At 37.7% G+C, this 26,524-nt stretch overlaps 1 protein-coding gene across 1 annotated transcript; it reads left to right on the forward strand.

Moving 5' to 3' along the window:
- Positions 1-671: 671 nt before the first annotated feature.
- VDAC1 (voltage dependent anion channel 1) lies at positions 672-25,005 on the forward strand. The gene is made up of 9 exons (XM_014058437.2): positions 672-950; positions 12,088-12,157; positions 15,098-15,147; positions 15,568-15,720; positions 15,816-15,868; positions 18,649-18,876; positions 21,597-21,747; positions 23,538-23,595; positions 24,081-25,005. The coding sequence occupies exons 1-9, from the start codon at positions 828-830 to the stop codon at positions 24,170-24,172; spliced, it is 978 nt and encodes a 325-aa protein (XP_013913912.2). The 5' UTR covers positions 672-827; the 3' UTR covers positions 24,173-25,005.
- Positions 25,006-26,524: the final 1,519 nt, after the last annotated feature.

Consider the following 26,524-nt stretch of genomic DNA (forward strand, 5'->3'; position numbering starts at 1 on the left):
GAATTTAACAAATTCCTTTGCATGCTGACCTCAAAAGTTATTTTTGAGCAGGAAGCTATCCCACATATGGCTTAGCTTTATGTGAGAACATAAGCCATGAACACAGTTAAAGCAAACAATGAGAGCACCTGGACCTGTCCATCACATTATGCCACAATTGGATCAGTAAGGCTTAGCAAGTGAATCCATATCTTGTGATTCAGAATCTATGCTGCTTGAATCTTGCCAATTGTGTCTTCTTCAATAAACCCTGGTTAAATATATTCTGGCTTAGGGCACGTAGCAATAGCATCTCATTGCTAGCTCCCATCTCTTTCCCCTTCAATGTGCTTAACGGAGTTTGCTCACTTCTTCATGGAGCTAAACCAACAGGTCCAGAATTAGGATGAACTGCTCATCCTAATTCAGTTCATCTCCTCCCCCAAGATGTTGACCTGCACGGATTTGGGTGAGGGCTAACCAGGCCCTTCCCCCCTTCTTTTCACCACCTCTGTAGATACAGTACCAAAGGCAACGGCGGATCCCGCGCCTTGCAGCTAAGAGCCGCCGCCACCCCCGCCTCCTCCGGACATCTGGCATCTTGGCGCACTCCCGGATGCGTAAAAGACGCAAGAGACGACGCCCTTGGATTGGCGGAGTCGCTGCCTTGGCACGGAAAGTCCTGCCTCGCTTTTCGCTACCCCTCCAGCTCTCAGCCTATCCGCAGCCTGGGGGCAGGCGAGCGTGTGCGACGCCGGGGCAGGCACGTCCTTCTGCGAGCCGGGTGGTTCCATCTGTTCGCTTGCCAGAGCCACTAACGCTGCGTGCCGGGTTTCCTCGTTTTAGCAATGCTGGGCTCAGCGCAGGGGAAGCCCGCCCCGTTCCATTCCTCCTCCGTCGCCGCTTCTGTCTCGCCAGCTGTCTCGCCTCCGAAGCCTTGCTGCAGTCACGAAAAGGAGCGGGAGCACGCGGTAAGGCAGGCGAGGCCGCTTTGGGCATACGGCGTCATGGTGGACCAGCCGCGGGAATCGGGAAGAAGAAACGGAACAGTGGGAGCTTGGGGGGGGGGGGAATTCGCTGGAGGCGGAAGGCGAGCTAGCGCGGCTTTGCTTCTGCCGCCATTCGCAGCGGTAGAAAAAGATGCAGGGAGAAGGAGGAGGGAGGGAAAGGCTGCGAGTCACGACGGGCCTCCGGAGACCTTCATTCGGAACGTTCGGGGACAACTTTCTCGCCTTCCAGCGGTGATCCGTGATTGCCCTACCTACAGCATTTCAAGGCCGAGGGCGCCCCCCGAAGCCCCGCATCTCACGCCGGTTTTTTTGGCGCGTTGCAGACGAAAGGGGCATCCGTTCCAATTCCCTTAAGGCTAAGTTCGGGCCCGGCTGCTTCGGGAAGTTTTGCAATTCCGTCCCCGCCAACCTCTCTTTTTCTCGCCCGTCGTTCCTGCTTCTCCTCCCATCTCAATCCCCAGACGGCGGCTCGGCTGTCTCCCCTTCTCAGAAGAGTCTTTTTTGCCTATTCGCTCCTATTTTAAGCAGCGGCGGAGGATGCGTTTGCCTGCCTGGCCTTGAGTTTAACAGCTCTGGGAACGAGGAGGAGGGACAGAGAGAAAGAAAGAAAGGGTCGTAGGGGGGAATTGTGGTCGCTTTTCTTCGCTCTTTATGCGCGCGCCGAGTTTCTGGGTGACCTTCCCGAAGCGTTTCCTTTCCTTCGGCGCTCGTCATTTGACTCCATGTGCGCGCCTTCTCTCTCGGGCACTCTAGAGGCCTCGGGCGGAATGCGAACTGCGCTCGTTGGTAAAAAAAAAAAAAAAAGTGGCGGACGGCACTGAAAGGAGGAGGAGATCAAGGTCGGGCAGCCATGTCGTTGGCCACAGGCAGCAGCTCCTTCGCAAGGACTCGATTCCAAGGGATCCCTTCCTTAGCAGCCCTTGCTGATTACTTTTCAGCCTCTTTCCTCTGGCCAGCTCCCTTCGCTTCAGCGCCTCAAGTGCCCTCCAAGTGCCCTTCGTGTCCTTCCCTGACCTTACCCCTGTAGGAAGAAAGCGAGTGATGATGAAGTGAATTCCCGAGGTTTTGTTGAGGATAGTTATTTGTCTTTTTGACTGAATTTCCCACCCTTTTCCAGTACAATGGAAGGCATAGAATGAATGAATGAATGGCATGTCTTCAAGGGTGTCTGGAGGCAGAGAGCAACCAGATTTGCAAATAATATCTATCTATCTATCTATCTATCTATCTATCTATCTATCTATCTATCTATCTATCTATCTATCTATCTATCATCTATCTACCTACCTACCTACCTACCTACCTACCTACCTACCTACCTACCTACCTATCTTGTTCTGATTTTATCTTCCCTCTTCCCCCACCCAAGAAAGCCAAACTGAACCAGATGCTTAAAAATAATTTCATTGATTAGAATAATGTAATCCAACCGCATTTTGCTTTTCCAGTGGATACCAGTTTAATATACAGTAAAAAGGATCACATCTGAAATCCCTTGATAATGAATTATGTCTAGATTTTTGGAAGGCTACCAGTGTTGCAGTGGTAATAATTGATAGATAACATTTATGGCTGGATGGGTATCACTGGGTGGTAGCTCCTCAGGGAACTTGCATGGGCTCTGAAATAATATGGGTAAAGCCTGGTTGATTTTTGGATGAGAGAAATATCAGGAAAAACCAGAGCTGGCATTAAGTATGCCTTCATTTCCAAAAATTCCTACGGATCCCATAAGCTTCTTTAGAACATCAAAATAATGGGGGCTGCTACCGGATAGTTTCTTTTGCAGTATGTTTACCTGCCTAGGAGAAGGAGTGCCATCTATGGGAGAGAGACCAGAGTATCTTTGTAACTAGATATGCCTCCTCAGCAACTGAACTAGCCCTTTTAGCAAAACTTAAAACAGTGTTCAACATATGCATGCCACCTTTTCAAAGCCTTGCCTTATTCAGTCAAACAGGTATTCCTTTTATGTTTGTTTAAAGATAAGGGCAAAAGACTCTGATTCAGTACTTTATTTAACAGACTCTTAAAAATACAGATATGGGTAGTAAATTGCCCAAAACTTCATTCAAATCACAGCTATTATTTTTGGGAGTGTATGTACTTTAAGAATACAAGCTTTATTTATTTGCTAAATAAGTTGCAGAAATCTACCCACTGTTTATTTGATAAATAACATTTCAATGATTTCTATCCATTCCATATCTTCATCTTCTTTGCCAACTTGGCAATGTGCTTACAATGTTTCATCCCGAGTTTGTCAATATGTATCAGTATGGTAGATGAGTTTCACAGTGATTACACTAGCATGAACAACAAGTTTCAATATGGAAACAGAAGATGAACAACCTACTTTTACTTGTTTTATCAGCTACAGAAAAGTGCAAATTAATCTTTATGGTTGATCTATGGTTGAATGTTGGACGAGAGTCAAGCATAATTAAACCCAATAAAATGCAATAAATATCTTTGGCAAAAGATATTTATTGGCAAAAGGGTTTTCTATTTCCTCATACAAAGTAGCAATATAATTCATGCAATTGTGTAACCTCTAAAGGCTAGTTGTGCAGAAATGGAGGTACTTATGATACAGGAAGTCAGGGCAAAAATTAATCTCCCAATTTCCCCATTTTCAAAAATAGACCTGTGCATTTTGACATGCAGGCTGATCACATAACTGTCTGCTAAAGTTCTAACTTCCACTGCCTTCTTTATATTTTCAAATAATATAACAGGGCAGAATAAGGAATGTGTTGCAGCATGGAGCATTTTCTAATGAAAACTTGAAATAAAGTTAGGAGTAGCATTGGTGTTGCTTAGAGAGAAAATTACTTGATTGAGAGTTATGCTGACCCTGTTCTACATTGCCATAAACCTCTACAGAAGCAGGGTGCGCACATTTTTGCTGTACTGATAAGGAACAACAAAAATATAGAGGAATTTTTTTGGGAGGATGTGTGGTTTTGCTTGCTCATACCTTAATATAATGAAATAGCTCAGGAAGACTTCCTTTCTTCTTTCCTTCTTGTCTGTGTTCTGCAAGCAGTCTTCAGAAAGCACAAAATATTGCACTTTAAAATAAAAGATATTTGATCCATCTTTTAAAGCTACTTTTAAAAAAGAAGGAAAAAGAGGCCAGCATTTGCACTTCTTTCCAACAAGAAAACATCACTGAATTTCTCCTGTCATTTTTCTAGGGCTGTTTCTTTTGACCTTTCCTACGTCTATGGCTAAAAATAATTTCTAGTCAGGGCACTGCTTGTGGCAGCTGCAATTCATTACATTCTCTCTGCTGTTAACCAAAAGAAAAGCTAAACTCTGTAAAATCTTAACATGATTTAGCAAACACCTGCAATACTAATTTGTTGCCTTCACAGCATTTTGCTTGCCATATTTGGATTGCTTGATCAACATCAGTATCAGTATCAACCTTTTTATTTTGTGGTTGCTGGTTAGCTAGAATTCTGTATCAGCTATCAGACACTGGAAAAAAATATTATGTTACTTAAACGTTTCATTAGGTATATAATGTAGAGCTGGGGTGGGGAAACTGGTTCATTACCAAGATGACTTTTCTGGCTGCTTTGTTGCCCTTTTTTATTATCAGATGCAACTTTGAAAGCTTTTGCTTTTCCACTTTTATTTTTTGTGAAAACATGGAAAAGTGCAGAAGGGATGCAGGGATTTCCTTGGAGAAGGAACAATGCAGTCTTGCAGCACTCTACATTGTGCCTACCATTGGAAATAGCTTTGACCACCATTTAGTCTAGATATGTAATTATGTAATTCTCCATAATTTATTCTCCATCAAACTAATAGATATTTCCCATGGGTAATGACCCTTTATGTGCAAAAAAAAGTTTGTGATGGATTATTCTCATCTTGTTACATGTGTGACAATTTTATACATATTTTCCCTGAAGAAAGTGAGAGAAATAATGTCTACTAGTGTTTCAGTCCTTGCCGTTGTATAAGCTAAGTCAAAACATTAGAAAATATTTAAATTGTGAAAGGTTGCTGCATGCTCACAAGGATCAAAAGTGAAACATTTTTTTAAAGGGAGTGAAATCACTTTTCTGAAAATATGATTCAGGTACACAGGCATTTCGGGAATTTCAACTTTAACTTTTCATTCATCAGTGCCAAGATAGGTAAGAATGGACTGTGATTGAGCAAGCTCTGAGCCAATCCTTCTATAATTTATGAAGCAAGCAGTGTAATAAAATAATAGTTCAGGTGGTGGAAAACAATAGCTATAAACATTTATCTGGATGTAGGTTTGTTAAGAAGCAGAATTCTACTAAAAGCAAAGACCTGAGTTTTAGTTTGAACTGCTAATAATATATTTTATATATTCAGCTTTGGCACTTGCTTTCATACATTATATTATATTTTCCTATGGTGTTTTGGTTTGGTTTTGGCTTAGCCAAAGAGTGAACTGAGCTTTGGTGGCTTAGGATGGTAGGAGTTTTGATGTTTGAAAGACTTCCAGGAAAAACCATTCTGGTAGTTTTACTCATAGTTTAAACCAGGGGTTTCCAAACTACTATGTAATTTTAAAGATTTGTGAACTACAACTCCCAGAATTCTTCAACAGTCATGAATGGTTGAGGCATGAGGAATTCTGTAAGTTAAAGTCCACAAGTCTTAAAAGTTGCCACGTTTGGACGCCGCCTAGTTTAAACTGTTTTTTTTTCCAAACAAGAAGAGCCTCCTAAGATTATCAAGACTATTTTTCATACATTGTGTGGTTTCAAATCTAGGTTTCATAACAATTGCAGGCTCTGATGAAATTTGTAGCACCTATAATAAACTGCAATGTAGGAAGATGCTGGAGGCAGATGTCATTTTAGTGACAATGGCAAAGCATTAATTCATACAGTGCAGGAGAAAGCAGTGGTAAATCACTTCTGTATTTTTACCAGGAAAGCTATATGGATTGAAAAAATAAAATGATTGATGATATTATGCTGAATAAAGGACCTTTCAGCTTGGATAGCACTCAACATACTACTGAAAGAAAATGATAATCCTTCTAAATACTAATCAAGTTTATGACATGGTTGGATTAAAGTCTTCATCTAGTTGCTAATGTTGTCATATAGGTGAAAAAAGTCCTGAGCCTTGAAGGACAGTATTACAGTAGGAGCATGAAGATGTGAAATCTTAACACAGTGAAAATATTAAATGAAACAGCTATAAATTGACATCTTAGACAAAATGAGATGGACTGGGATTGGACATTTTCAGTCATAAGATCACAGTTTTTGTTCCTCAGGCCATGAAAAACAAAAGGAATGGTTCTATTTTATAGTTATGAAAGGTATAGCAAGACTGGTAGAGTCATTGGCTATAGTGTAGTCAATGGCTGAATAATATTGATTGGACAATCCTTTAAATATGAGTTTATGCTTTGCTTAACTACTGCTGCAGAAGAAGAGTAAATTAATAAGTTTTATGACCAAGTTGTATTTGAAATCAACAGAACATGCATGCAAGTTTGTTGTGAATCACTGAGAGTTCTTTAAGATGAGCAGCTATATATATATATAAATAAATAGTGTGCTGTTTGTAATTGGAGACTGAAATACCAAAGCTGAAACCATGAAAGAGGAAAATGTAGTCAGACTTATGGCTTAGGAAACAGGAGACTGATTATAGGTAATCCTCAACTTACAACAGCTTATTTAGTGATTGTTCAAAGTTACAACGGCATTGAAAAAATTGACTTACGACTATTTTTTATCAGCATGGCTACATGATCAAAATTCAGATGCTTGGCAACTGGCTCATATTTATGGCAGAAGCAATGTCATGTGATCAGCTTTTGCGACGACCTCACAAGCAAAGTCAATGGAGAAGCCAGATTAACTTAACAACGATGTTTCTGACTTAACAAATGCAATGATTCAGTTAATAACCATGGCTAGAAAAGTCATAAAATGGGGCAAACTCACTTAACAAATGTTTCACTTAGCAACATAAATTTTGGGCTCAATTGTGGTCGTAACTTGAGGACTATCTGTAATAAATTTCTGCCACTCTAATATCTTCATAGCTAAAACCATTCAAAGCACTAAAAAGACAACTCTGCATGTGGACATCACCAAATAGAATATTGGAGGAGAAACTCAATTACAGAAAGATGTGCAAGTTTCAAGTTATGTTAAAGAAGAAGAAAGCCAATTAGTTTTATTCTAATCATTAACAAGTTGGAAGGCTACAGAAACTGTTAGAATACCCACTGAAATATGGCAAACAGCAGCAAAAAAAATAGCAAAGTTTCTAACTGAGCTATACCAATTAACCTGAAGAATAACATAGTGGCCAACAGATTGGAAGATTGGAATCATTACAGTATAAAAAAAGGAGAGTTAACAAAGTGTGCAAACTATTAATACAATAGCCTTAATTTCATATCATAGCAAAATAATCCATAGGATCTTTCAATACAGATTGGAGACATATATGGAAGAAAAAATGGCAGATATTCAAGACGGCTTTAGAAAAGGCCAAGGGACATAAGACATTATTGCTTATGTATTCTAAGGAACAAGACATTATTGCTGATGTATAATAGAGAAAGCCAATTATAGACTTTAATATCTGTTTTTCTGGTGGGTAGTAGAATAGAATAGAATAACAGAGTTGGAAGGGACCTTGGAGGTCTTCTAGTCCAAACCCTTGCTCAGGCGGGAAACCTACACCATTTCAGACAAATGGTTGTCCAATCTCTTCTTTAAAACTTCCAGTATTGGAGCACTCACAACTTCTGGAGGCAAGATATTCCACTAATTACGGTAATTGTTCTGTCAGGAAACGTCTTAGTTCTGGGTTGCTTTTCATCTTGATTAGTTTCCATCCATTGTTTCTTGTCCTGCCCTTGGGTGCTTTGGAGAATAGCTTGACTCCCTCTTTGTGACAATTCCTGACATATTGGAACATTGCTATCATGTCATCCTAGTCCTTCTTTTCATTAAACTAGACATACCCAATATAAAGTATTCTTATAGCACTTATATTAAAGACTCTTAGTATAATTTGTGGGGATCAGAGGTGGGTTTCAGATCCTGTTCCAACCGGTATGGTTGGAATGGGCCCAGTGGCGTCCACATGGACGTGCACAATGTGCGCATCCATCTTATCGCCTCCACGAGCCTCTGCGGCGCTCCAGCTGCTCAGTGGAGTGTCGTGCAGGTGGTGTACGGGCCATGCTCGGAAGCGCCGAAGACTTAAAAGACCGGTAAGAAGCTTGGGTGGGTGGGACGTCTGGAGCACCATACTGAAACGGTATCCGGTGCTCCAGGCAGGCTCCGGTACACCCGTACTGAGGCGTACTGCCTGCAAACCACCATTGGTGGGGATGTAAAAGTTAATGATATTTAGTAGATAAATGGCAGATTGGAAAAAAGATGCAATGTTTAAAATTCATTTCATTATATTATACATTATTTTCCAAAATGGCTGAGCCACCAAATGAGAGAATAATGATTCAAGTTGATTATTACATTTCCAACAATTTAAAGAACTTAAAAGATGTATATAACTTCTGCCCTTGATACTCATTAATATTTGCCCAAGCCTATCCTGCCACACTTTAAGGAGGATGGATGGTGGTGATTTTCTCTGTTATCTAATGATATTGTTTGGGAGAAAAAACAAAATTGTTCTGCAGATGTCCCTCCTTAAATGTCTTAACAATAAATATGCATAGACAGGAGACTAACTTTGCCACCGAGGAAGATTAGGGCTTGGCCTTAGTGTATGCCAGTGCAAAGTATCCTGGTATATTTTACATAAAAGGTTTGGATGGCCCTGACCCCGTTAGCTTTTCCCAAGGCACTGAACAGCTGGCTGTTTCCTCAGTAGGTTGGATCAGCTTTGCTTTTGATGATGTGCTTTCTTTTTCTTTAGCACTACGGTTAAATATAATGGGTATTTTTCCATGTTTTAAACCTTCTACATCTAGAGCAGCGATGGCGAACCTTTTCAGCACTAAGTGCCCAAGCTGGAATGCACGTGCAGATGCATGCACAGGAGCACCAGAAATCTGAAGACCAGCTGGGGGGGGCATTTTCAAGCTGTTTGGGGGGCATTTTTCAGGCTGTTTTCAGGCCATTTTTTGGGTTGTTTTCTGGCACCTGCAAAGAAAAGCTGGTGATGGCATGCATGTCCACAGAGAGGGCTCTGTGTGCTACCTCTGGCATGTGTGCCATAGGTTTGCCATCAGGGACCTAGAGTCACTCTGAAATGTCATATCAATCCATATCAATCAGTCAATCAATCAATCAATTTCAGCAACTTCCATTGTTCTTACATATTTATATAAATCTGAATTTTGAATAGATATGCTAACTTTTTGAGGAGGAGAGACACTGCAACTGGAAGCATCATTTGTGAACTCATAATTTACTTCTGTTTGTTTAAACGGTATCCTAGGTTTACTGCTAGGTTTACTGAAGAAGGGGAGAAGATGGGAAGAACATCAATGGGGATTGGAAGATGTGCTCCCAAAATAGAGCTACCACATATCCAAAAAGGCAAAGGATGACACAACCAATTGAAAAGAAATGGGAGGGGAAGGGAGAGAACACACTAAATGTTTAGCTTTCTTGACACTTGGAACAAAAATTACAAAAAAGTATTTAGGCCTACATGTATATATTGCATCAGGAAGACCCTTTCTTCATGGCAGAAATGTACTAAACTGAGTTTAGTACAATAGCTTGTAACTGATTTAAGGTCTTGTCAATTTCAGGCAGCAGCTGCAAAGGGAGGGAGAGTACTAATCAACTAATTGAGTCACAGAGCTAAGCTTGTTAACTTGCAGTTACCACTAATTAGGAAAGTGCTACATTGTGCAAAAACCTATTTAGGAAGATGTAGTTTGTTAGATCCTGAAAAAGACAGACAATATTTGATTTCAAAGCTATGCCTGCTAGATAGAGAGTGTGAAGACAAAAAAAAAGAGGAGGACATGTCCTCTTTTTGCCCCAACTTCTGCTAACCCCACCCAAAGTACTCAGTTGCTCCCTTATTTAGCTAGGCATCTTTACAACAAACCTCCTAGGTATAGTTAGGATAGTAATTCCACTGAGCTCAAATTGGCAAAGAAAATTTCTTAACTTATCCAGCAACAATATTCTGTTCTGGCACTTAATGCTTCATGCTGGAAGTAGCTATTAAAATACTTAGGAAGCATCACTGCATTTGTAATACTCTTATAACATAAATTGGTTCTCCCAGGGAGCCAAAATGAGCAATAATTCAAACCCTGATGTTTCTAACTAAGTGATTTAGGGACCCATGCCAATTGAGAATGCTTACCATCTATATCTATTGCAGATTCTTAGTTTTAATTTATTTTCTGCTTGAACAAAATTAAGATAATGCAAACTGTAAATGACAAAATATTTGCCAAACAGTAGGCTTCCTTAGCTGCTGCTTAGGAAGGCCAAGAGGTAGTGGTGAGTGCAAAATAAATTAACCTATGCAGTTTAAAGTCTCATGAATCTTCTGCTTCATTAAAGAACTGAGAGTGAAACCTTTACAATGAACCATTTTACATTATGCATAAGTGAGATAACGTGGTTCTTTTTCACAGATAAGTTAAATCACCAGGGTCTCATGTATTGAATCCTTCTTGGCTATGCCATTGAAGCTTATATTATGGCTTTTGTAAGGGGAAGATTAAACAACTTAAATTAGACAGTGTTTTTCTTTGGTGGGAATATTTGAAAAAAAAAAGGTAATGTAAAACATGAACTTTTAACTGGAAGAAGAGAGGTACTGTTATAGTGCAATGGAATGTGTGAATGATCTGAAGGGAAAAGATGCTGCCTAGGAAACATTCAGCCAAGAGAGGCAAGAACCTCCAGATGCTTAACATCTAGGGAAAGAAAGGATGTCCTTTAGAAAGGACCTGCCCTAATGAGTCAAGTAATTAAAAGTGATGATGGAAAGTTTGTACCTTCAGATTTGCAAGATTCTGTTAATGTAGCCCAGGGGTGTCAAACTTGATTTCATTGAGGGCGGCATCGGGGTTGTGTTTGATCCCTGCAGGCCAGAGTGGGTGTGGCCATCTTAATGTCATTTCTCTTGGTGCCTGAGGTGGCCCAAGTGCTCTGCCTGTGAAAAGGGGTTCCCGAGCTCCGTTGTTGGCTGCGACGGCCTCCCGCATCCCTTCCGAGTTCCATTTTCACTGGCAGAGGTTTGCAGGAGGCCGTTGCAGTCGACAATGGAGCTCGGGAGTCCATTTTCACTGATAGAGGCACTGCGGGCTGCTCCTTCACCATTTCTAGGACAGTCCTGCGAGCCCCCCATGGGCTTTCAATTTGACACCCCTGATGTAGCCTGACAGTAAAGTAGATTTAGTTCATCTAGTGATGTTTCCTGTCTGGTTTACCTGAGACAGCTGACAAATATCCAAAACATTTTCTGGGTAATATAATAAGCTAAGCTAGAGTTTGTTGTCCAGGCAAGTCAGGTTTGCATATTGCAAAATTAATAGTTACTTGAAAATTTCTAGTTTGTTTCACCTCTGTTTTTAGTTGCTTTTATCTTGTCCATGGTTAGGAGCTTGGGCAGGGCCCAAGTACAAATGAAGAACTAGGAAAGTATAAATCATGGTTTTTCAATGCTGGCTAGGCAACTTTGGGAGTTCACAAAGTTGCCAAGTTTGAAAAACACTGTTATAAATCAACCATGTATTTCTACCAGCTCTCTATGAATTCAAAGCCTGAGTGTGAATCAGCCATAGGGAATTCTTGCAGTATATCACATGGACTCAAAGCTTAGTTTTTGGTAGCACCTGGTACAGAGAACTTTGCATGAATCAAAATAGCTAAAGCAATTAAATATTTAATCTTGTTTTAACTTTTTTTTATAACAAAAACTGATCAAGTGTGTTCAAGTCCTCTGAATTCCTCACAGAGCTAAAGTCTGGAATTTGGGATGCAAAAGGAAACTTATTTGCTATAGGTAACTTCAGCTTGTTTCTTTTACCAAGATTCTAAAATTATAATTTTAGAATCATAAATACAGTGCAGATCTTTGGGCTGATAGAAACATAATTGTGACATCTTTATTTTAACAGAAAATGGCGGTGCCTCCTCCATATGCTGATTTAGGGAAAGCTGCTCGAGACATCTTCACCAAGGGATATGGTAAATATTGCCAAGTGAAACTTTTACTTTCTATCACTTTCATCCAAATGAAATTACAACATTTTAACATTTTCCACTTATAATTGGCACACAATGTGGGGAATCAAATTTACTATACTAAATGGCATTTTGGTGGTCAACGTTAGGCTCAAAGAAGAATTTATATTGCACTGTCATTATATAGCTAATTAATCTGCTGAGCCATGGCTTGTTTTATAAACTATATATCTTGGTGTATTAAAAACAAGTAAACCACAGTATGGCTTAGTCCAGTGTATGAATTCATATTGCTATTATATTCTGTATTTTAAATTAATGTTATTTTGTTAAACTTTAGGATATTATATTGTATGTAGTGAATTAACTTCTCTATGATTTCCTGAGTGATAGGGAAGCTATATAACAATAAGATTGATAGATAAATAATAAATGAATATAATTCGAATATTGAATTTATTGCACTTATATGCCGCCCTTTTCCCCGGAGGGGACTCATATCCAAATATTCTTTTGTATATACTCTATTGCTTTCAATTGGTTTAAAAACAAAATGAACTTGTGGTATTGTCAGTTAGCAAATCAATGTGTTCTCATTCTCATTTTTATCCAGATTTAATAGCCTGTTTGACAGCTTATGTAATCATGTATGTGCTTTACTTCTTATCTGAGATCTAGCAACATTTGATTTTTGAGTCTGAGAGTTTTATATTGCATTTGGGTTTATTCTAGAAAGTGGCAGCTCTAGTTGTCTTTATATAATTCTGGGGGGAAAAACATGTTTGGTTAGTACTTACAGGTAGATGGAAGAAAACAAAAAATCCCAAGGATGTGGCTTAGAAAAGCATCCCAGAAGGCTATGGCAAATTTGTTGTCAAGGCTTGTCCTTGTAGTTACCAGAAACTAAGCTTATAATATTTTCCTTAGCAATGCATTTCCTACTCTTATCAATGTATAACTATATACTAGGCTATTTGAACCCAATTGCATTATTGATCCAGAATCCAGTTGTTATTTATGGATGGCCTGTAACTTAACCTAGTTATGTCTTTATTATGCAATCAGAATACATAATGCCTCTCCTTAACATTCATTGTTTTCATTCTCCAATAAATAAGTAGAAAATTGCAAATCTAACTGTTAAAGGACAAGCTGGTGGAACAAGTAATTTAACAATTTTTATATGATAGAAGTTTCCAGCCTTCTTTTCTCTTTCCTCTAATTTTCTTAGTTCAAGAAAATGGGTTATTAGTTCAAGCAATGGGTTATTCCAGGGGTGTCAAACTCGTGTTGTCAAATGACAACAGTTTGTCACACACTGGGTTACTCCCTGAGTAAAGAAGGGCCAATGTCATTTTGAAAGTTCAAGTCATACAAACTAAAACCTAGTTTTTAATTGAAGGGGCTTTGGAGCCTTAGTGTTGAAAAATCCAGTTCACTTAATAATTAAGTGGCTGTATCTTTTCTGCTACTGAAGAAAGAACCTATTATGGAGTCTTTTCTATTCTATTTTAGATTGAGCACATACAGGCCAGCTTGATTTACAAATGGTGAATGATGAATAGCAAGGAGCCAAATGCAAAGGTAGATAGCGCATGTGTGTAGCAAGTACACAAATTATATATAGCAGAATAGGCGGCTGTTTCAGAACCAGGCAATTAGTTTAGTCTAAAACCAAATCTTGATGTAGAGCCACAAGTGTGGTCCCAGACAGTCCAGGGGTCCAAATGCCAAATACTTGAGTCAACTGATCTGGTTCGAAGAGCCGAGATGTAGGAAACAGAGCAGGAAACAAGGACACAAGGCTGAACATGCGAGGATGGCATTTATTCTCAGCCAAGAGGCCAGCCCCTAGTGGTTTCCCTGAAATAAATGCAGGCATGACTCAGTTATGGGTATTTGAGCCTTTATTTCTAAAATAACTGAGCAGAACAGTTCTGCTTATTCCTGAAAAGTTACTGAGGGCATTCCTTAGACTTGATACTCTGCCGAGATGGGGCCTACCAGCCTCAGGATCACTTGAGTCTCCTGCCCACCCATTGGATCAGCCTTTAGCACCCTGAGACCTTAACAGAGCCTCAGGGACTGTTCTGCAGTTTGTTTTTCACAGGCTGAAGCTTGAATGACTTTGTCCAAGCTGTCCTTTGGTTGTCCTTGACTTACAACCATTTTTTTACTGACCATTCAAAGTTACAGCGGCACTGAAAAAAGTGGATTATAACTGTTTTTCACACTTAAGACCATTGCAGCATCGTCATGGTCACAGGATAAAAATTTGGATGCTTGGCGACCAACTCATATTTATGACCTTTGCTGGGTCATGTGTTCACCTTTTGCAACCTTCTCTGACAAGCAAAGCCAATGGGGAAGCCAGATTAACTTAGCGACCATGCTATTAACTTAACAATTGATTCACTAAATGAACGTGGCAAGAAAGGTCGTAAAATGGGACAAAATTCACTCCTCTGTTTTAGCAAGAAGCAGGAGGAAATTCTGGGTTAAGTTGTGGTCATAAGTCGAAGACTATTTATGCTTCAATTTACTTTTCAGCACTGCAAAAAGCAGGGGGTGCTGAAACTGCCAGGGCATAGTTTAAATATATTTTTTTCTTTTTCTTTAGAAAGGGCTTTATTTTAAATATTTTTTCAAAGTATTGAAAAAATAATGGGAAAATAAGTTCCAAAGAGATGATGCATTCCCGGTAAAATTCCATAAATAGGGCTGACTAGATTGCAAAGCATTATTTGGAAACACCCGAAATATTTTCAGTAGTCTTATGGGCAATATTCAGTGTGACTAAAAGAAGCCAAACAAAACAAAATAAACTTGATTTCTTAAATGTTCTTCTTCCTGCATAGGAAGCTCAAATTTTATAATGAGATATATTGTGTATTTTCTCTGGACCTGTGTGTTATTAATACTTGCCTACTTGTACTTGTTTAGGATTTGGTTTAATAAAACTGGATTTGAAAACAAAATCTGGAAATGGACTGGTGAGTAGGAAAAGCTGAGCATTCATTTTGTTATTTAAATATAAGCTTGAATTTTATCTCTTGACCATTTTGGATTTTAACTTGCATTTCACCTTGTTACAACATTTTGGGTTGTTTTTTTTTTTGTAATTATTCAACTGCCACAGAAACATGAATCGGGATTATTCGAGATTTTGCCCTTTACGTCATTATTGTACATGTTGCAGTACATGGGTTTGGTAGGTGAGGGATATTGATCATTACTTACCTCAAATGACAAATGCTTATCATTTCCAGTGGTGTCCGAATTAGCGCAACTGACATAAAAATGAAAATGAGAATTTTTTTCCCAATGGATTATAACATGCTTCATAGCAGAGAACATGAATATCTCATCTAAGGTATCTTTGTGAATAAAAAAATATTATATTTTGATCTCAGGAATTTACAAGTTCGGGTTCTGCAAATACAGAAACAAGCAAAGTTACTGGAAGTTTGGAAACTAAGTACAGATGGAAAGAATATGGCTTGACATTTACAGAGAAGTGGAACACAGACAATACATTAGGAACAGAAATAACTTTAGAAGACCAGGTGAGTGACCATTCACTTGCAAAACACCTTAATTGATCAAATATTTAAACAAACTTCTTTCAAACTATATATTCAACTACTGGATTTCTTTTCAGCTGGCACATGGACTGAAATTGACTTTTGACTCCTCATTCTCACCTAACACTGGGTAAGTAATAAGTACATTTCAACAATATTATATCATTTAATATTGATTACCTAGCTTGTGGAAAATCTGGATTACCACATCTGTGTGTGTGTTTGCCTTCAAGACAATGTTGATTTCTGACAACTGCCTGGAAAAATCCCTGAATTTTTCTTGGGAATATTTCAGAAATGATCTGCAATTGCTTCCTTAGGGCTGAGAGATTGTGATACGCCAAAGGTCATCCATCTGGCTTTGTGCCTAAGGCAGAAGTAGAACTCACAATCTCCTAATTTCTGGCCTGTGTCTTAACCATTACTTCAAACTGGTACATATCTTTACTTGTTGTTCTTTTATTAAATACTGTAAACATTGTTTTGAAGGGAGCCAGGCGCATTGCTAGTAATACAAAACTTTATGAGGTGTACAGTCTTTTTTTTGAGAATTCTTAAGTAGGAATTTCTGCAAAATGACCAGTTTTGACCAGGAAACCTCATACAGTTTGGAAGTGTTCTGAATATAAAAGCAGAGTGTTAGAAAAGCAGTTCTGCAAGCTTGACACGTTTCCAAAATTCTTAGTATTGTGCATTTTGCATTTGAGGTGGGATATTCCATGAAGTTTATTGCTAAAAACTTGAATGAAATGTTTTGCATACCTACACTACCTATATATAGCTATAACATAGCAGATTAGAATCATGTAGGATGAACACATTTGGGAATGGGTGTTATGTAAATGTCTTTTATTTACAAAGTAAAAATTGTACTATTTCAGACAAGAACTGACTCCGTCCATCTTCTTCTAACACAAAACATATTCAAGCTCTGAATTGTTATGATATTTAAAAATATTTAATATTTGAGCTTATTGCCCTAATTATTGCTAATTTCTGCCTATAATAAATAGATGTGTCAGAAGTTGGCAGTGCAAGATTTCATTGGTGCTATTGAGCTGTTAGCTGACTCCTTTCTGTATTATCAGCCATACTATTTTGGAGGCTTATTTTCTTCAGGCTGGATTTTTTTTCCTATTGTTTTTGCCTTTTTAAAGAAAGTGTATGGCTTTTCATAAAGTTTGTTAGCCATACAAGCTTCTACTGGCCCGCTGTTGTGTTTTTTTTTGTTTTTTTTTGGTTAGGAAATTTCTGTCACTTCCTTTTTGGGTTTTTTGGACCTCTATTAAGAGTTTGGAAGTGGGAAGAATGAATTAGAATAGGGCACAGAGAAGTGACCAAATGCTGTGGCCTGCCGGCAGCCAGCAGAGCTGGCAACAGAGTTGTGAGGAAGTTGAGGAGGAACATGGGCCAGTCCTGGGGACTGAGGAAAGCTCAGATGAGAGCTCTGTGTCAGAGGCAGAGAGGGAGCTAGACAGCAGTGAGTCAGAGGAACAGCTGGAGCCTGTTCCCAGTGTGCGCATGCGCAGAGCTGTCAAAAGGCAAGAACAACTAAGAAAGCAGGTTGACTTGGGAGTAAAGTCATACCTTGGAGGTGATTAGCCCCTCCCTAAGGAAACAAAAGAGGAGTGAACAGGGAGTGGGCTTTTGCAGGAAACAGTTTGTTCCTTTGGTCATTTCAAGAGTGGAAAGTTCTGTTTGTGACTATAAGAGACTCCGTGCCAAGTGTTGCCTTGCCCTGTATTTGGAAACCAGTTATCTGGCAGATCACCAAGTGAGATAAGCTTCGTGTTGATAAATATTCTTCTGAAAGACTGTTTGCCAAGCCTTGCTGACTGTGAATGAAATGAATTCAGTCGTGTAAATAAAAGTGGTTTTGCCAGGACCAAAACCCTGCTTCATGCTTTTTAAGGAGGCCTAAGTCAGAACATCAAATAGCTAGTAGCAGGAATCGTAGGGAGGAGAAGAGTGACAAGTAGCTGTCCTTAACCTTTTTTCTCTACCAGTGCAATATCACTCTGCTTTTAGAGCAGGAAGAGTCTCTCAGTGACACACTCTAGCATGCAAAAGTATTCCATCCCAGCTTCTGCCCAATATTCTGAAGGAATGTCCAGATTTTGTAGTACCTCAAGGACAGGAACCTGAAACCTTTGAATTGTTTTGGATCATAAGAACTCCCTCTACAGTGCTGATGGCATCCTCTCTCAACCTGCCATTTTCCCCTCATTATTCTGCCTTTACCAATTCATCTGCTCTGCTCAGTTCTCAGGTTCATCTACTACTTGCCTGGCCCCTTGGTTTCTTTTCCTCCACTTCTTTCTTCATTTCTATCCATGATTACACAATGCTTTGTTTTATGCTAAACTGTTTGAAGATCCACTATATCAAACACTTATCAAACCATCCCAGCCTCAGATTAACCACTACTCTGCCTTCTTACTCTCTGTGGTTCATTAGTATAGCTCTCTCATCTAAATTAGAGTAATAAGTCAATTGGGTTACACAATAATGTGCTACTTTATTGCTAGTAGTGGCATATATATTCAGCTGGAGGGCACAGACTTTCCTGAAACCCCAGTATAGTTAAATAAAGATGTTGTGGGTTGACCATTCATATCTTGCCTTACTAAGCCAAAATATGCAAAACATGTGAAAGCCAAGAATGGGTTATAAAAAATTCCCTGGTATTATGGAAAGCAAAGTCTGTCAGTCAGTGAACTTTATAGCATGTTGATGCCAGCTGGTAAGTAGATTACTATACATTTTTAAATGGTTTATTTCATATGCTTTTTGTTTGCTATGTTCTTGAGAGCAGAATCAAAATGTGTGTCTCCTCCTCCTTTGCAGCTAATAAGAGATTCCCCGAACATTTAAAAAAGCAGCAATATAAAACTTTGTTTTCCCATCTAGAAAGAAGAATGCTAAGATCAAGTCTGGATACAAGCGGGAAAATATCAATCTGGGCTGTGATATGGATTTTGATATTGCGGGTTCTTCAGTACATGGTGCCTTTGTTTTTGGCTATGAAGGCTGGCTGGCTGGCTACCAAATGACGTTTGAGACAGCTAAAACCAGAGTAACTCAGAGTAACTTTGCTGTTGGCTATAAGACTGATGAGTTTCAGCTTCATACTAATGTGTAAGTACTGATGATATTATGCTGGGTGAAAATTTATAATCAAAAGGAAAAAAAACTGGGTGAAAATGAAGAAACTATTTTCAGTATTTTTTCCATTAAAAAAAAAATTCTGAGAAAAAGCGAAATGTATTTTGGGTACCCTAAATACAAGCTTTGAAAGGATGAATTTTGCATATGTGTGTGCGCTTGTAGAATTTTCCTTATGAGGAACAGTTTTGGAGATGGGGATGGAAAACCCTCCCCCCCAACCAATATTGCTGAATTATAACTTCCAGAGTCCCATACTATTGTCTTGGTAGAACTATCGGTATCTGAACTTTAGGTAACAGCTAGAGGGTCACATTCTGTGCCCCCTGCTTTATGATCTTACTTTGCCTTTTTGAATTAGTACTAGTACCTTCTGAATGCATCGTAATAGTATATACAATCTAATATCCATATATGATAGACTAGGAATAAACAATATTTTAGACCATAATGTGGTCCCTTGCCACTGGATATATGCCTCCTGGGTTTTATAGAAAACAAAATCTAAAAGATTTGGGGGATGTACTGTAGGTTCCTGTCTCAGGCAGTAGAGCAGTAGTTTTAAAACATTTTGTGGTTGAAGGTAACCTGAACATTGTTTTCAGTCTCAGTAAGACATTGAGTTAAGAAACCGCTTTTGATTCAATGTTAACATTCTTATCAAAACCAAAACCATGTTGTGAAAATCATCCCAAAAAAGGTCTTGCTGACATAATTAGAACTCTGCTAATGGATTTCTATTGTCAGGAAATTCATGTAAGGTAAAGTACAGATAATTCTTTGCTGTCCCACAGCTCTCTATCAGAATGAAGCTGTACTATATGAATAAAGTCATACTATAGCACAGATGGAAGGAGAAGATCTAAAAATAAAGCTCATTGGCAATGAGTGTAATATTGTTGTTCTACTCTTTCACTTTAGGAACAAGAATCTGACTACCATAAAATAATGTATAGTATCAGAGTAACCATTAAAAAGTACCCGATCACTGCAGCTGATGCATGAGATAGGTGCTTCATGAAGGGATAACAGTACATACATTTTGTATTTATCTGTATTAAGATTTTTTTAAATCCCTAAAATCATCTGGAGTTCATAAGCATGGGACTGTAAGCTGATCAGCTGTTTTATTTTTAAAAATAATAGCTCAAATGATTTTCTTCTTTAAGAAGCTTTCAGGCTATTAGGTAAGGATTTTCAATAGTTTTGCTGAATTTTGATGATTTTATGAATTGTTTGCTACCTTACTGACCAACAACCTGACCAACTAAAAGTAAGCAGAGTCAGGCCATTTCGTATTTTATTAAGAAATGCCATGGTTTTAAGGTTCATATGGGAAATCAACAAAATGTCTGGGAAAAAAGGCAAGTTGTTGCCAAGAAAACATAGACATAATCCTATGAAATCACCAGGAGTCAAGCTGAACTGATGGTGGAGAAATTATTAGGCTAAATGTACAGTTTTTTTGTTTATGGTTTAACCTAAACGTGTATTGCATTGCGAAAGTAGAATCTACTTTTTAGAATAAACAGAAAACCAAATAATTAAACAAAATGAAATAGAGTTAAGTTTGGATCATGATCCATTTAAATTGATCCACAAAGGCCAGTAATCCCTGGAAAGGTATAAAATAAACAAACTTGGGAGAACATCAAATCTTATCAGATTTTGGCTTTCTTATCCATAGCCTGCAAGGTTTGATAGGAACGTATCCTGAGATTTTGGTAATCAATTAAATGAATTTCATTTGGTGTTTGGCACTTGCTATGGAATCTTTAGGCAATTATGTGCCACATGTGGTCATGGTAAAAAATCTGGTGTAGTGACCTGCATAAGCAAAAAGGTTGAAAAAGAATTGATAGAAAAGCAGGATGGATGATATCCAGGGAGATTTAGTTCTACATCAGTTTTCTGTACCCAGATCACTTTTATTTCTAGAGTTAGCACCCTAAATGTACTTAAAAAAGTAATAATGTGAAAGCCACTGAAGAACATGAATATGTTCCATTCTCCATGGAAAGCTAATAGATTCCAAAATATACAAGCAAAGGAATTAATCCAAATGATATTATTTTTGCTTTACAAGTAGTTCTCAACTTAGTACCACAATTGAGCACAAAATTTATGTTGCTAAGCAAGACAGTTAATGGATTTTTGTCCCATTTTATGACCTTTCTTACCACAGCTGTTAAATTAACCATTGCAGTTGTTAAGTTCCCCACTGACTTTGCTAGTCAGAAGGTCACGATCACATGACCCCGATATACCACAACAGTCATAAATACATGCCAGTTGCCAAGAGTCTGAATTTTGATCACAAGACCATGAGTTGCAACAGTCATATGTGTGAAAAATGATCATGTCAAATTTTCAGTGCTGTTGTAACTTCGAATGGTCAATAAACGTATGGTTGTAAGTCGAGGACTACCTGTACTCATATTGAAGCACTCATCTGCTTTTACTCACATGTTGGCATTAGCTATAAACATGCAGAAAATACATATAATTGTTACTGCATTGGGGATGTGAGTTGGTTGGGCCCTAGGGATATTTTTCTTTACATTGGGAAGGATTGTGTAAATCTTTCTGTAACTTGAAGTAAGTTTTACAAGTGTTTTAAAATATCTTTCAAAACTAATCTATATTTTCATGAATAAGATTCTCATGGCATATAACATTTGAATGTATTATAGAAATGATGGCACGGAATTTGGAGGCTCCATTTATCAGAAGGTGAATGATAAATTAGAAACTGCTGTCAATCTTGCTTGGACAGCTGGGAACAGCAACACTCGCTTTGGAATAGCAGCTAAATATCAGATGGATTCAGATGCATCTTTTTCTGTAAGTAGAATTTGATTCCATGACAATAATGGACTAGAGCAGTGTTTTTCAACCACTGTGCCGCGGCACACTAGTGTGCCGTGACATAGTGTAAGGTGTGCCGTGGGAAAAACACTTTATATATAGTCAATATAGGCACAGAGTTAAAATTTTTTAAACATTTTCTAATGGTGGTGTGCCTCGTGATTTTTTTCATGAAAAAAGTGTGCCTTTGCACAAAAAAGGTTGAAAAACACTGGACTAGAGAGCCTTCCATTCCAAAGGCAATTGTTGTTTGAACAAATGGTTTCACTACAATATTTAGTCAATACTCCCTTTTCTTGTTTCACAGAATTGTTTCTTTATCAAATGAGGTACAAGCAAGTAAAGAAGCATTGGGAGAAAAGAGAAACTTGTACTATATGCTTTGTCATAAATTCAGGTTCTTAAAATGCTGCTTTCCACTCAGTGGCATGGTCTTAAAATCATTTCACCTTTTTCTGGTTACCTTTAGATAAGTTTGGTGTATGCAACTTATCTCTCACTGAATTTCCCATATCAGTATATTAACACTGCCTGATTGTGTACTTTGAGTAACTGACACTTCTGGATTATCACATGCACCCTGATAATAATTGGGTGGAAGTATGTATGAACTACCATATTTTTGTTCTGTTAACAATAAGCCACATGCAAATTGTTATTATTTTTCTAAATCTCAAGATTATAACAGGAAAGTTTCAAAAGAAGTATCTGGTTTTCTTGTTTTTAAATAGAGGCTGCAGTGAGTGCTTCTTATTTAATGGATTCATTAATAGATTATGATTTAGTTTTGATGTAAAAAGGAGAAAACCTATTCAGGTTTCAATTATTTATTACATTATTTACTGGAAGACAGGGTTTTTTTGGCTGTTCACTAAATCTAACTTAATTTGTGCCATTTGAAAGTCAATGAAATATTCTACTCAGATAATCTTTTTGGTTTAGCATTCAAATCAATTTGTCCAAATTGTCATAAATACTGTCACCAATTTTTTTGAGGATTGATTCTACAGAGTTGGGAATCAATGGCTTATAGGAGACAGAACCCTTCTGCAAATATGTAGCACATGTCCATTATTGGCTGAGAAAAAAAAATCTCAGTTCCTTCCTTCCCTCCCTCCCCTTTTTAACAAGTTAAAAGGTACTAATATTATAAAGGACTATAGAAAGCTGTGTACATCTGGTCTGAAAGAAAGGCTGTGTTTAATATTTATACTTGCTGTCTTCTGCATATAGATACAATCCTCACTACATATTTTTTCGTACTCTGCTTTAAATCTATAGTTATGTGCTCTTTTGAATTAAACATATTTGAATGCAAAAAATCAGTTTTGCAACAGTAATAAATGTCATAAACATAACTCTCAGTGTATTATTATTCATTTCTATATAATTGAAAAACTTAGCTACAAATTTCATCTCATTCTTATTAAAACAAAAATGTTATAGAGGCTTCTGTTTTTTCCCCATCCTAAAATAGAGTCAATATGCAATGCAAATTGTAGACAGATGTAGGTATCAAATCATACTGAACTATTTTAGTTGAACAGTTTTAGTTGAACAACTTCAAACTAAAATATGATCTCTGCACATCTCTAGTTGTTATAAAGTTTACACATGAACTTAGTTGAACTTTCACTGAATTTAGTAAAATAATAAAATATTATTTGACATACTCACTTTCTTGTATCTGATCTGATGGATTGTTTATGAGCTATGTAGCAAACACTTTGAAATAATACTGTTACATGATTGACTTTGTTTTGCAGGCTAAAGTGAACAATTCCAGTCTGATTGGTTTAGGATATACTCAGATTCTGAAGCCAGGTATGTAAAGATAAAATGTGTTTGATATGACTGACATTTTTTTTAATGTATTTTTTTTGCCAATAATTAAATTGTTGTGTGTCATTTATATGAATCCTAATCATATAAATGTAATGAAAACTAATCAGTTCTTTCAGGCTCTGAATATTCATTTAATTGAAGAAATATTATCTGCTACTACTTTTGCCAAAGAAAAGCCAGCAAATGCTTTCCTTCTGTGAATTCATAAAACTAAGTCCTGATGTATCTATGGTTTATCATCAAACTAAATCTAAATAGATAAGAATCATAGATATTATTCTGATCAATCATTTACTATTTGGTAATGCAGCAATTGAGTTGGATTGCATATCAGGAAAGGTAAATGTGTCTCCATAAGTTCCTTTTTATAGAACTTCCAACATTTTTCCTAATTAGGTTCTTTGAAATATCCTTGCAATGCTAACAAATAAATTCTAATAACTTTTCTCTTATTTCCTGCCTAGGTATCAAATTGACATTGTCTGCTTTACTGGATGGGAAGAATATTAATGCAGGTGGCCACAAGCTGGGTCTAGGACTGGAATTCGAAGCATAAAAGAAAGGATTTTACCATCACTAATTCTGAAACACTATACAGCATAGCTACCTTCTGGATTTAGTGTACTTTTCAATGTTTTACGTCTGGGATGCAATTATTGCTGTGTGTCAGTCATATTAAATCTGGTTAAAGGCTAAACCTCAGAGCATGTATTTTCAGAGAAAGATGGAATTACTTTCTCCAGTTCCGGGCATTTGGGGTATATTGTTGGTTGGAGCTACGTGCTTATCAACTCTTGTATGAAGGAATGATGATGATTGTAGTGGAAGACACATCTGAAATTCATGCTGTGAAAATGCTTGTTCATCACAGGGTGCAGAAAACACAATCTCTGCTATCTAAGTCATCAGGCTTTCATTCTCTAATGGAGCATTCATGTTTATTTAAGAGGCTGTCAAGGCAGGTACATCACACCCATTTAATTCCCACTTTTCCCTCCTACAGCTCTCTTTTACACCCAACAGCTTTAGAGTGCTTTAGAATGTTCACATTGTACTATTTTGGTGTGTAGAAAGTTTGATGTAAATCAGCCAATCCAACTTAAAATTTCACATCTTTTCCCTTGCGCTGATTATTGAAAAGCTTGTACAATGGAGCAATGAACCGAAAAAAACCTGTTGTTATTGTAACCCCTTAGTGGCACTGCATTAAAGAAAATGGACTTTTTGTTTTATCACTTTTTTTAAAGCAGTTTTAATGGATACATCTTCAGTCTTCCATTTTTGTGTGTGTGGAACTAGACCCTAAATGCTGTACTGGACACCACTTAAAATTAAAGATAAACAAAGTACATCTTCCTTCCAACATAAATAAAACACCTTCACCTCTAATTGTGTCTGTCTTATTAAATAGTTTTAACATTTCTATCTGGAGTTTATGAAACACTCTTAGCTTTTTTGTTTATAACTAGTGAAACAGCATTATGACCTCTGTGAAACAGTTCTGCTCATTATGATAGAACAAACAGTTCTGGTTATTTTGATAGAATATCTTTTCAAAAACCATTGCTTTCCCATGTGCATTTCAACATCCTTAATTAGCAATGGAATTGCACAAAAAAGCAATATGTGAGGATTTTTATCTTCTCATAGATATAGCTGTGCATGCGCACTTCTGTTTCTAGAATCAAAGCAAGTGAGGATATAGTGTGAAGTGCAAACTGAGTTTTTGGGTTATTTCGGTCAGATCACTGTGAATCTGCAATAATTGTCTCAGGTGGACATGAAGTAACATGATATTCTTGATCTTGCCTTTATCTCTAAATTAATAAATTGTAGATTTTTCTTCACCACTGTAGACTGCTATAAATCTTTCTAATCCTTCCTTCCAAACAGTGAATCCCTAGTTCTAATATGTGAGATACGGCACTAGGTATTTTTCTCAACAAAGAAAAACAAGCATTGAGCAAAATGGGCTTACCTGTCCCTTTGTAACATTCCGTGAATAATACAAGTTGATATAAGCACCTTGGCAGGAAATAATTTCAGTCTAAGCCAGTGGAAAAATATTAGAGAATAATTGAGTAAAGGATTTGAATGTAGTAGGCTTTTTAGAAATATAGCATAATAAAAGAAAGTTGTGACAGGCCAGTTAAAAACAGTCATTGTCAAGTCAAAGATATGATCCTTTGGGCTTGTCAATATGGTAATTAAGAAATATGCTTAGAGAAACTATTACTTCATCCTGAACATAGGATAAGATCCACGAATCAAATGCTAAGTTATAGCTATACCTTTGAATATTCTGTGAAAGAATATAATCACGTGTTTTGCATATGTACAAAAGGAAAAGCTGTAGGTGCCATATCTCCATGATAAGAGTACTATCCACCTTGCTAGTAGCAAATGGAATTTCTTTTTTTGTAGTGTAGATATTAGATTATGCTACAGAATAAATGTGAATTATAGTCCTGCCTTAGGCATGTAAGCCTGGGTGACTGGACTGGTGACTCTCAGCCCAAACCCACTTCACAGGGTGGTGGTTGTGGGTAAAACGTGAGGCCAGGATTACAGGTAATCCTCGCTTAACAACTGTTACCGCAGATTTCAAGAAAACAAGTTAAGTTACAGTAAACAGCCGAAACAAAAACAAAAAGACCATTGGGCAAGGCAATGGTCTGAGCAAACCCCATTCCTTACTACCACTGATGATGTTACCTAGTTTGGGTAATGAAGTTTCTGCAAGAAAACAAGCCCAGGGAACCTCACATTTTATTTTCCAATACAAATTACATAAGAATTCGTACAGTATTATACCATCAAAGCCGGAAAAAAATATGCCTGGCGCCTTTTAGGTGATTTCGCATTTTTATTAGACTCCGTGAGAGATGGAAACGTGAAGAGTGACATA

The sequence above is a fragment of the Thamnophis sirtalis genome, unplaced genomic scaffold (genome assembly GCF_051295495.1).
Source record: "Thamnophis sirtalis isolate CommonGarterSnake01/CBP01778 unplaced genomic scaffold, rThaSir2_p1.2 scaffold_3, whole genome shotgun sequence".
Taxonomy (NCBI): domain Eukaryota; kingdom Metazoa; phylum Chordata; class Lepidosauria; order Squamata; family Natricidae; genus Thamnophis; species Thamnophis sirtalis.